The sequence below is a fragment of the Lampris incognitus genome, chromosome 12 (assembly GCF_029633865.1).
Source record: "Lampris incognitus isolate fLamInc1 chromosome 12, fLamInc1.hap2, whole genome shotgun sequence".
Taxonomy (NCBI): Eukaryota; Metazoa; Chordata; class Actinopteri; order Lampriformes; family Lampridae; genus Lampris; species Lampris incognitus.
In genome coordinates, this window is record NC_079222.1 from 53,998,345 (window position 1) to 54,011,332 (window position 12,988).

Sequence of the window (12,988 nt, forward strand, 5' to 3'; positions counted from 1 at the left end):
GACACCATGCCATCTATGACTACAGTTTGACATCATCAACATCACTGTCATCCACATCTGAGTCCATCAGCTGTGCAACAGGCTGTTCCTCACTGCGTTGGTTGGAACAAGTTTGTAATTTACACAGGTTTGTGCACTTCAGGCCGTTGTTGAGGCATGTGCACTCTGGTGGTTGGCACGACCTCACACACTTGCAGGACATCAGCTGCAAGACAGCATCTGGTGCTGGAGAACCACGCATCCACTGGATCTTAAGCTGCCCCTCATCGTCTGTGGTCCATCCATGGTCCTTGGGGCTTGGTACAGATGGCTGGGCTTGAAGAGACCGTTTCCAGATTGTTGCCTGATAGTTGGCACAAAGAGAATGCATTAATAGGCAATTCTTGCATGGTGGAAGCTGAATAGACTCTACCTCCCCACGTTCAGTGCAGAAAAGTTGGTACCGAAGCACGTTGACATCTGTAGTGTGTGTGGAGGGTACATACATGCGACACGTGATTTCCTGCGGCTCCTTGAAGAGCTAATCAGACACATCCCAAGCACGGCCAAGTTCAAGGAAGGCTTCTTGGTATGTCCTGTCTGACTTCATCTGTTTGAGGGTGCTCACTTTCCCATGTCCTGCAAATGTGCTAACAGTGTCGCAGCCAGTGAATGCATGCATACCAATCAAGGCACCAGCAACACTATCGCCAAGTGATTGGCAGAGTTTGGTGATGTCCAGGAACCTTGTCCGGCTCTGTGTGCCACATTTTTGGTATACTTGGTATGGGTTGTCTTTACTCAAACCTACAGTCAGCACCAGAACATCTGTGTCATCAGCTGTAATGATCACAGCCTTGTAGCCAGACTCTGCTGCGTGACGAGCATGCAATAGCATGCAGGTGTCAGCCTCCTCCTGAGAGGATTTGAGCTGTGTTACTTCCCTCCACTTGCTTGATATGCTTACTCTCCTATCTTTCGGGCCTCAAGCAGGTCATTGGCCACATCTGGCGGGGCAACAGTGGCATTTGACAAGCTGACAAACTTATATTGGTCTGGACTCAGCAGATTCACCCAGCAGTTTTCCAGGATATCAACAATGGACTGTACATCAGCCTCATCTCTTTTGATCCAGGGCCGTTGTAAGTCCGGGTGATTGAGATGAGAATCGCCTCGACCCACCATCTCCCTCAGTTGCTTCAGGTAGGCACTGCGGTACTCTGATGTTAAGTAGTACTTGGAGACAGCTCCAGGCTTGAGGCCTTTTGTTCCTCCAGGTGTTTGCGTGTCCTTGTTTACTGTCTCCTCGATGGTCTGATCAACAGGAATTCACCCAAAAGGATTTTGGCTGCCAATTTGGAGAAGCCTCCCTGCAGAAAGTGGGCATGCACTTCAGGGTGTTCCACAGGCAGTTGTGTCATCTTGGCATAGTAGTAAGACAGGTAGCGAGCGTAGTTGAGGTTGTCATAAGCAAAACACCAAGGGATCATCTCTCGGATGCATGCAAGATGCAACATCCAGTTGCCTTCTCTGGAAGCTCGAATCAGGCCCAACATAATCTCTGTCATATCAAGGTTTGACATCCAAAAGGCTGAAGGACCATGCTGGGTCCGTAGGGAGTCTAGGTAGACCTGGAACAGTTCCATGGTGCGGTTGATTGAAACATTCTCAAGAAGTTGTTTGGGTGTTGCCTGACGGATGTCACAATGGAAGTTGTTGATGCTTCTCAGGGCTTCTTCAAGGTGGCAAACCTCAGATGAATGTTGGTCTTTAAGCCACAGAAGAAAGCCTTTCCAGGCAAGCCGCATCAGTGCTTTGTAAACAAGCTTGTGTAGCCTGACAGCTTTGTTGTACTTTCTGCTTTCCATCACACCAGCTACTGGCCCCTCAGCAATGACACCAGATTCCACACAGAGGTCCCTCAGCCCTGTATCTTTAAAACGTTTCCCCAGAATGGGAAGAAGATTGCAAATGGTGTGGAACACACCCATCCTGGTAACAATGTTGTTGAACTTGTCATTTTTCCACACAATTTCTGTTGCTTTGGCGTAGAGAGCTTGGTCAAACACACAGACGATTGTCTTTAACTGCAGGGACTCCATGATGCCTATTGTCTGGTTAAATATTTCGTACACCATAGACAACTCTGTAGCAGGAGCATTTATTGTTGGCAGGTAGCTCACAGTGTCCTTTATCACTGTGACACCATTGCGGACCTGGATGTTGAATCCAGTCCAGCTGCTCACTGTCTGAGCTTCTGAGGCAGACATTCGAGCAAGCACCCAGACAAGTTTTTTTCCTTTGCAGTCTGGGTCTGTGTGGTAGTGCCAGCATCTAGACTTGGGGTGATTGGTGGCCCCATTCTTTGTCCAGAATTATAGATGGGCAGCATCACTGCTTTGGAGCTGATACTTCTCTCCTTTGACGTGAGCTAATCTACTTTGCTGACTCATGGTAACATATCATTAACCTGTAAATAGATCTAGCTAGCTAGGGATAATGTTTTTGTATAGAGAAAAGTTAATTGACTTGAGACAGTGCTCTGGTTACTTTTTTAACATATTATTCCAAATGTTGAGTGAAATTACTTACAAGGGCAAGGCATCTGTCACAGCCGATGGTCCCATCAGTCATCATCAGTCACTACTAGACTCACATGCGATGCAGAGAGATGGAATTTGACAAAACCTTAAAAGTGTTTGTGTTTTATTACAAAGTGGAGACAGCTACTATATTATTATTATTAATAGTACTACTATTAATACTGTGTAATTACTGTCAATTACATATTTTATTTAGAAATTATATTGGTGAAAACAAAAACTACAACAAAATCTCCTACAGGTATGGTAAAATAAAATGTCCAATAATTATGAAAAGCTGCTTCAATGGAAAGTTTATAATATTGAAGGTCTATAAACGTCTATAAAATAGACTTTAAAAAAGAACTTATATTGACCCCTTAAAAAAAAGTATAGGTAGCCTAAGGCTTCACCCACTCAGTTGGTCGGGTCTGGCCTGCATGGAATAAGGACTCAGAGAGATTTTGGCCAAAGTCATCCCTCTTATTTTAGGCCTGAAATCACATCTAACAATGAAATAGTATGGGTATGGTATACATTTCCTGAATCCTTGGAGTGCTGTGAGTATTCCAGTCTTGTCTTTTGTGTCTCTGATGTTCCCTGATACCACAGGGCTTAAATAAAGTGTATAATTGGGCGAAAATTGTAGAAAAATGTGTGGTTTAGATAGTTTGAAGAGCTCTAGTGACCTATATGTTTATCAGAGGGCTTCACCAGTGGGCTTGAATGAAAGCTTAGAAAGCACCCTTTAAAATGATACAAAACACAATATTATAAAACATTGAAACGTTCTTGACCATGAGCCTAAACCAGGATATGCACCAGCGGCAAAACTGCAGTTTATTTTCTGGGGTGGTTTACTTCATGAGGTGATAACCACTAAAAAGCTACCAGTCTGAGAGGTATATCATATCAAAACATAAACTAGGGATGTATAGATATAAAAAAATCACAACTAGAATTTGCCCACCCAGATGGTACCAGTATGTCATATTTTGGGTCTTTGCCCATTGACTATTAAGTTGTCAGCCATCTCTACATACGCTGTAGAAAACATGTGGAAGGCTGAAAGCAAACATGAAACACCTGAAAAGTTTCATTATTACAGTAAAAAGAAGAATGCAAGGAACATACAGTAGATACCTTTAAAATGGTAAGATGTTGGAGATGAAGGAACCTCTGAGAACCGGTGGGAATGACTGAAAAGTACACAGAGATGCAATCTGATTTGAATAGACCTTTAAAAATCCAGCGAAACTGCATTTAGAGCACCTCACACATCCGTGATGTGACCTGTTTGAACGAACTGGACTTGTCAGGTGGGGTTTTATGAGCGGGACAGAGTTTGAACTGACTAACAGCCAACAGTGGTTGGGCCTTATTAGAAGAATGCAGGTATCAGTGTGCTATCGTCTCTTCTCCATCTTGTTCCCAGTAATTGTACGTTTTGGTAGTTTCCACCTGCAGTACAGGATGAAGCCACTAATATGTTGTCGTATTTGTGAGGAAGTGAAACATGTTATTCTTAAACACAGGAATAAGATATTTTTTATGAATTCTGGGAACATGGTGTTTAATAGGTAAAATTAAGTGTAGATAAAAAAGCTACGTAATTGATGTGCCATCCTTGTTGCAGATAGAGAAAGGGTTGAAAATTGGTGAATTGTCCCTTTAAGAAATATTGCATGTCGTTTTGAACAATTACATCTGGGAGTTACAAGTCAGTGTAGGGACCGGCACTGCCCATGGACTACAATACCCACAACTCCCTGCTCAACCTCACAGGTGTTCTCTACCCGCCGTCTCACCTTACACCGTATTAATATTGGTTGCACTTATAGTGTGTTCGGTCACACAATCTTTTCCCCTTTTACTCCCCAGTGGTATGTGGGGCATAACTGCATGCACCGCAGGGATGTATTTAAAACGCATTACCTTTCAAAGAAACAGTTACACCACAGTGTTGTACCGTGTCAAACCCAGCTGAGGTATTGCTTTCAAGTCTCAAGTCCCAGATTAATACCCGGTCCCACCTCTGGTTTCTTGTAATCATGTTTGTGTGTCTTTCAGCGCCCCAATGCCCTACCTCATCGGAATACATTCCAGCCTGATGGAGGTAGGTTTTATAACGCACCCGGGTAACGTGTCATTATGCTACTGCTGCCTAGTTTCTGATCCAGAACTCTGTTGTGCTCTCAGAGTCTGTGTCCTTGCAGAGCCCACGCAGTGTCCATGCGTCACGCAGGCTGTGTGTTGTAGAAGTACACACACCAGGTCAAGTGGTGGAACACAGTAATGCATGTATATATGAAAACCCAGGTAGAGACAAAGTTCTGGATGCGGTTTTGAAATGTGTTGAGTCTAAAGGAAGGACTGCTTGATGAAGTGGCAAACAATCACCAAGAGTCATCAGCAAAACGTATGAACAGCCCCCTCCCCCACATAAAACCCCCCACAAAAAGGTATGAACAGCTGCCTCCCCCACATAAAACCCCCACAAAAACGTATGAACAGCCCCCTCCCCCACATAAACCCCCCACAAAATCATATGAACAGCCCCCTCCCCCACATAAAACTCCAACAAAATCATATGAACAGCCCCCTCCCCCACATAAACCCCCCCACAAAAATGTATGAACAACCCCCTCCCCCACATGAACACCCCACAAAATCATATGAACAGCCCCCTCCCCCACATAAAACCCCCACAAAAATGTATGAACAGCCCCCTCCCCCACATAAACACCCCACAAAAGTGTATGAACAGCCCCCTCCCAAACATAAACACCCCACAAAAAGCACTGCAAGATGCCCATCTTCTGTTTTAACATATTTGGACACACTTTATAAGGAGTAGCTGTAAATAATTAAAAATATTGACTGTCTTATAATTTTTAAATTATGAGACAGTCAATGTTGTTCTGTTTTAGAGCAAACAGAACAACTTCATTTGCACTCATAGAATTTGTAGATGAAATAACAATGGCAATAGAAAACAAAAAATATGCAATAGGGGTATTTCTGGATCTAAAAAAAGCATTTGACCATGAATTATTACTGAAAAAACTACGATCATATGGAATTAGGGGAACCGCACTCTCCTGGTTAACCAGCTATCTAAAAGACAGATATCAATATGTTGAATTACAAAACTTCAAGTCTCACCTACTGAAAGTCACATGTGGGGTCCCCCAGGGCTCAGTGTTGGGACCATTACTGTTTATTCTGTATATAAGCAATATTTGTGAAGTGTCTGAATCTCTGAAAGCCATTTTATTTGCTGATGACACAAATTTATTTTGCTGTGGGGATCATCTGGATCAACTCCTGGATATAGTGGAAAAGGAACTGATGAAGTTAAAGATGTGGTTTGATGCTAACAAACTAACACAGAATTTAAGTAAAACAAAATGTATAATCTTTGGTAACCGTAAAATTAACTCAATCAAGAAACTCTTGATTAACAATGTACAAATAGAAAGAGTTACTGAAATTAAATTTCTTGGTAATAGTGGACAATAAATTATGTTGGAAACTACATATGAATTATACCAAGGCCAAAGTATCCAAATCAATTGCAAATACTATTCAAAGTCAAAGATCTTCTAAATCAAGCTTCACTTTACACCTTGTACTGTTCCCTCATACTTCAATACATCATCTACTGTGTGGAAGTGTGGGGGAACACATATAAAACCAACACCGATTCAATCTTTATTATTAAAAAAAAAGCCATAAGGATAGTAACCAGAGCCAGCTGCAGAAAACCAACAAACCAACTCTTTATCAAACTAAAAACACTAAAATTCAAAGATCTGGTGGACTTTAAAACCGCTCAAATCATGTACAAAGTGTTAAATCATAAAGTACCCAGCAGTATCCAGGGGATGTTCCAGTTGAGGGAAAGCAATTATGACCTGAGAGGAATATGTACGTTTAAACAAAACCCCTATAAGGACAAATGCAAAATATCATTGTGTCACAACCAAAGGTGTCAAGATATGGAATAATTGCAGTGATGAAATGAAAACATGTGAATCAATAATCATATTTAAAAGACTCTTTAAAAATAAGATTCTGAACAGATAGGGGATGGAGCTGTGACATTTTGTGTGAGTTGTTCTTGAGGTGTTTTGATGTTGCTCTGCACTTGCTTTGTTCTTGTTGTGTTGAATGAATGATCTTTGTATGGTTTATTAGATAGACTTCATGGTCACTGTTGGTAGATGATTGAGTTTTTATTTAAATCACACAGTTCACTCTTGAAATACTAAAACAGAAAAAGGGGGTAGGACTAGAAAAGTTTTTTTTAACCTCTGCATACTCCTTTTCCAACTGCCAAGATTTAAAACAAATGTTTGATGATGATATTGCGTGCTTGTTTTGATTTTTTTCTCTTTTGTTTTCTTTTATTATATATTTAAAAAAAATTTAAACGTTCAAAATAAACAAAATAAATAAACAAACAAATAATTGCTAATAATAGAATTGCAATACAAACATAAAAAAGTGAAAATCAAATGGGAATTTAGATGTCACGTCTGAGAAGGTCGAGTTAAGTTTAGGCACAAAATCCCAAAATGGTCAAGTTTAGGGGAAATATTTTGGTGTAGACAGTTTAGTATGATAACTTTATCATGATAACTTTATTATGATAACTTTAGTATAATAACTGCTTTTATTTAAAAAAAAAGAAGCCATGTTGGTATTAGTGGTTATAAATATTTTTAAGCAGCAGCTGATGTTAAAGGCCCCCTTTAGCCAGATCCTGCACTCCTACAACACAGCAGAAGTCTAATTCAGTCTACGAATCCTTTATTTTAGTGTAGTTTTAGTCCAACAGTGCATATTCACCAAGCAGCACAGCTCCTTATCTTGTAGAAGTGGTGACACAGCTGGTCGGGGGTGTGTACTGGTGGAAGGTGGTGTCGGTGGAGTGACTGGAGTTAGGAGATTGTATGGAGCACCTGCTCGTTGGTGCATGTGTTATCCGTGTGCTGGCTTTTTTACACTGATAATGAAAGACTTGTGGTACATGTGGTAGTTAGAAAGCAACCCTAAACGCTTGGTCAGTGAACCTACTGAGGACTGAACTGCTGAACACCCTGTGGATTTCATGCATTTCAGATGTGTTCCTTCAGGTGTAGGAATATTGGGGTATGATAATTATTAAGAAAATGGTTTTTAAAGATGCAGAATCATCCTTGTAATAATAAACATGAACTCCAACATAATAGTCACCAAGACTGACAAAGTACGGCTTAGGCTGATGAAAACATAGCTGAGTCATACAAAGTAGAGTCTGACCAGCTGAACCAGACTGGCTGAGTCGGACCAGCTGAGCCTGATCAGCTGAGTCGGACCAGCTTGGCCTGACCAGCTGAGCCTGACTGGGTGAGTCTGACCAGCCCGGCTGAGCCTGACCGGCTGAGTCTGACCAGCTGAGCCTGACCGGCTGAGTTGGACCAGCTGAGCCTGACCAGCTGAGCCTGACCGGCTGAGTCTTACCAGCTGAGACTGACTGGCTGAGTTTGACCAGCTGAGCCTGACCGGCTGAGTCTGACCGGCTGAGTCTGACTGGCTAAGTCTGACCAGCTGAGCCTGACCAGCTGGTCCAGCAGAGTCTGACCAGCTGAGACTGACCGGCTGAGACTGACCGGCTGAGTCTGACCAGCTTAGACTGACCAGCTGAGGCTGACCAGCTTAGACTGATAAGCTGAGTCTGACCAGCTGAGTCTGATCAGCTGAGCCTGACCAGCTGGTCCAGCAGAATCTGACCAGCTGAGTCTGACCAGCTGAGTCTGACATGTCCTGCACCTGCCACCACACATTTATACGCTCTTCAGAAAGTGATAATGCTGTTCAGAGATAATGGGTGGTAGTCCTTACAGTAATCAATAACCCATCACTTGCCCCTTGCTTGTGTGAAAACAAAAACTACTTTCAACAATTCTCCACTGCAGCTGGGCAGCATATGCATTGGTGGTTTTTGATAAAAATTACATTTACACGTGTGTTTGACTTGACCCAGATAAATAATTGAAAACCTATATCTCAGAAATGTGTAGTTTTTGGCTGCCGAAGAGTGAAAAAAGTTTACACTCCTTCCCAGAGGATGCTTACATTGGTGTATGGTCTGTGTAGATGCAAGATGAACATAAGCAAACACACACTGACATAGACACTGCCACGCACAACATATACAGTAGATGCATTAACAGAAAATTACAGAGGCGGGGCTTCACTGAGCCAGCTGGTGGGTGTAGCACACTTTAACTAGTGTGTTGTAAGAGCTCATAAGTGCCCTATTTCTCATTTATTAAAAACTTCATAAAGTCTTACATGTATTTTACTGTTATGCAGCTAATATGTTATGTATGTATTTAATGTATGTAATATGGGCTCTTTCAGTTGGTTTACAACATGTGACTCATCCCTACCTGACACACACAGTACATGACGTGGTGTGTGTGTGTGTGTGTGTGTGTGTGTGTGTGTGTGTGTGTGTGTGTGTGTGTGTGTGTGTGTGTGTTGTCTGTCTCCACTACAGAAAGTGAGAGGGATGGCTCTGGACGATGTGGTAGTCCTGAATGTGGACTCAAACACCCTGGAAACCCCCTTTGATGACTTACAAAGCCTGCCCAACGAAGTGGTGAGTAACACACACACACACACACACACACACACACACACGGTTATTTATCTGCCACTGTGGCTTTTAATCACAACCATTCTCACCTCACTTGGGAGGAAGTGACATCACAGTTTGCCGAACATGTTGCAGAGGAACCACACTATAGATATAGGTATAGGTATAGACACTATAGATGTATAGGTGTGTATATATATAGATATAGATATAGAGAGATATAGAGATAGAGATAGGTATAGATATAGATATAGAGAGATATAGAGATAGAGATAGGTATAGGTATAGATATATACACTATAGATATAAGTATCGATATAGGTATAGATATAGATATAGCTATAGATATAGCAATAGCTATAGAGATAGGTATTAGGGGTTGCACGACTTCTGATTTTTTCAAGTCGACGTTTCTATCAATAAAGTAGATGTAACGTCGACGCATTGTTGATGACGTCATCACATACACACGCACACAAAAAAAAACAGACAGAATGGGCTTTCCAAAAATGAGCAACTTGTATTGACAAGATCTCTAGTGTGTGTGTGTCAATGTGAATCGCTTAATTTTTCCGGCCACCGCATTTGCGGTGATTGCGGAAAAAAATAATACTGTGTGATCATGTGGTCAACAACTCATGGCCGGCACATAGGAGTGACAAATTGGCTCGTCGCTCCGAGGGTGGGGGGGTCGGCGATTTCATAGGTGTTCAATTGGCTACCAAATTGGGGGGGGGGGGGGATTGTAGACAATTCTAAGAAAGTATTAACAAAGAAGAATGTATGACCAGGGGGAAAAAACAGTTAAAAAAAAGTTTAAAAAAAAAGAAAAAAAAGTGGTCACCGACTCGTCGACGTTTCCCGGTAGGCGTCGACTTGTGGTAGTGACGTCGACGCGTCGATAAGTCGACTTTTCTGTGCAAGCCCTAATACGTATATATACACTCACTGGCCACTTTATTAGGTACACCTTGCTAGTACCGGGTTGGATCCCCTTTTGCCTTCAGAACTGCCTTAATCCTTCGTGGCATAGATTCAACAAGGTACTGGAAACATTCCTCAGAGAGTTTGGTCCATATTGACATGATAGCATCACGCAGTTGCTGCAGATTTGTCGGCTGCACATCCATGATGCGAATCTCCCGGTCCACCACATCCCAAAGGTGCTCTATTGGATTGAGATCTGGTGACTGTGGAGGCCATTTGAGTACAGTGAACTCATTGTCATGTTCAAGAAACCAGTCTGAGATGATTCGAGCTTTATGACATGGCGCGTTATCCTGCTGGAAGTAGCCATCAGAAGATGGGAACACTGTGGTCATAAAGGGATGGACATGGTCAGCAACAATACTCAGGTAGGCTGTGGCGTTGACACGATGCTCAATTGGTACTAAGGGGCCCAAAGTGTGCCAAGAAAATATCCCCCTAACCATTACACCACCACCACCAGCCTGAACCGTTGATACAAGGCAGGATGGATCCATGCTTTCATGTTGTTGACGCCAAATTCTGACCCTACCATCCAAATGTCGCAGCAGAAATCAAGAGTCATCAGACCAGGCAACGTTTTTCCAATCTTCTATTGTCCAATTTAGGTGAGCCTGTGCAAATTGAAGCCTCAGTTTCCTGTTCTTAGCTGACAGGAGTGGCACCCGGTGTGGTCTTCTGCTGCTGTAGCCCATCTGCCTCAAGGTTCGACGTGGTGTGCGTTCAGAGATGCTCTTCTGCATACCTCGGTTGTAATGAGTGGTTATTTGAGTTACTGTTGCCTTTCTATCAGCTCGAACCAGTCTGGCCATTCTCCTCTGACCTCTGGCATCAACAAGGCATTTTCGCCCACAGAACTGCCGCTCACTGGATATTTTCTCTTTTTCAGACCATTCTCTGTAAACCCTAGAGATGGTTGTGCGTGAAAATCCCAGTAGATCAGCAGTTTCTGAAATACTCAGACCAGCCCATCTGGCACCAACAACCATGCCACGTTCAAAGTCACTTAAATCACCTTTCTTCCCCATTCTGATGCTCGGTTTGAACTGCAGCAGATCGTCTTGACCATGTCTACATGCCTAAATGCATTGAGTTGCTGCCATGTGATTGGCTGATTAGAAATTTGCATTAATGAGCAGTTGGACAGGTGTGCCTAATAAAGTGGCCGGTGAGTGTAGGTATAGCTATAGATATAGGTATAGATATAGATACAGATATAGGCACTTCACATATTTCTCATGAGAAATGTTGAAGGTTGATGGTACTTTTTAATTACTTTTTGTCACTTCATTTCTCCCAGGTGTCATCTTTGAAGAACCGCTTGAAGAAGGTGTCTACAACGACAGGGGATGGCGTAGCACGAGCCTTCTTAAAGAGTCAAGCTGCTCTGTTTGGAAGCTACAGAAATGCACTGCAATTTGAACCGGTCAGTCTGTCAGATGAAAAGGAGAAATAGAATAAAATGGAAGAAAATGTGCCCAAACCCCTTCTCATTACCCTTCTCAATGTGGAGAAGTGACCTAACTCCCTGGCATCCTCTCTGATCAGAGCTTTCAGGAAATTCTTAAAATCAAGTCTCAGCCAAACCTGTAACCAATAAGGAGATGCAAGAATTTGAGGGTTTCTTTTCCTCTGTACCAGCTTTTATCTGAAGCTGGAATTGAGTTCTGTAGGCCACCTGTGAGGAGAAAAATGTTTAAATTACATGTGACAGATTTCAGAGGCAAAATTTTCACTTTAAAACTTTCCAGACATGTTGTGACGTGAATTTGGAATTCTTCAGCCGGAACTGAGCATTTTGTTCCACAGTCAAAAGGATGACAAAAGGATTCAAAATCGACTTGGTGCTACTAATTTTATCAAGGAGAGAAAAGAAAATGATTTTGGGTGAATCCAATTTTGGAGGGAAGGAATAAACATGAGGAGTTCCACTGTCTGATCTAAAGCAAGTATAGTTGTAATGGCCTATTTTGGTTGACATATGTGTTTCAGAACCTATTAAGTATGATTGGTGTTGGACAGGTTAGGCCCACCTGGTTTTCTGTGTGCCCACCCACACTGATTTCTGCATATGCCACCACATCAAATGTTGCTTTTTTCTCTTTATTCCTGTCAGCTTTCTTTTTATTTTCTTTTGCCAGGCGCGAAATTCTTTGTTTTAACTCCTCCTTAGTCTGATTGTCTTTCTCAAGTGTCTTTTGCAATTCTTTCTGATTTTTCAGTTATTTTTTAAAGTGATACTGGCATCAAAATCTGAAAAGTCCTATTGATAGTCTATGTTCTGAGTTGGAATGTGACCACGGAGAAATTCAGTGGCCAAAACAGCACGTCTGCGGCCACTCGAGAGAGATCTGTGATTGACTGTAGCTGGTGTCCAGTGACAAACTGTGCCGGTGGATACGTAGACACCAGTCAATTTGCATATAGGGTTCCACAGCCCTCTATACTACATATGAGAGCTGTGGATAACTGGATCCATGTCAAGCATCACCGCGCTACCGCTCATGTTTAAAGCCCTAAAATAAAAACTTTATATCCACGTACCTATGTGTTATTGTTTTTTGTAACAGATTTTGAGTTATGAAGTCAAAATACTCACCGAATTGTGATATTAATCGACGTTTATCAGTCAGTTATCATGTCAGCTGACATGAGCGATAGGAGTAGCACAGTGACGTTTGACATGGATCCAGGAAGACAGTAGCCAATAGCTTGTGATTCAAACTCCCAATGTTAAAAAATGTGTTGAGAAAGGACATGTCAGTCTCTCTTTAAGCGAGTTTTGAAGACT

The 12,988-nt window shown here is 42.2% G+C and overlaps 1 protein-coding gene across 4 annotated transcripts in view; it reads left to right on the forward strand.

Annotated features, from left to right (window-relative positions):
* dennd1a (DENN/MADD domain containing 1A) overlaps nucleotides 1–12,988 on the forward strand; it is a 160,310-nt gene that overhangs the window by 80,097 nt on the left and 67,225 nt on the right. For all 4 annotated transcript variants that reach the window (XR_008811097.1, XM_056290733.1, XM_056290734.1 and 1 more), the window contains exons 11-13: nucleotides 4,632–4,677; nucleotides 9,112–9,213; nucleotides 11,498–11,623. Coding sequence is in view for 3 of the 4 variants with exons in the window: in XM_056290733.1 (XP_056146708.1) it covers nucleotides 4,632–4,677; nucleotides 9,112–9,213; nucleotides 11,498–11,623 (274 nt within the window). In the remaining variant the exon portion in view is untranslated. The remainder of the gene's footprint in view (nucleotides 1–4,631; nucleotides 4,678–9,111; nucleotides 9,214–11,497; nucleotides 11,624–12,988) is intronic.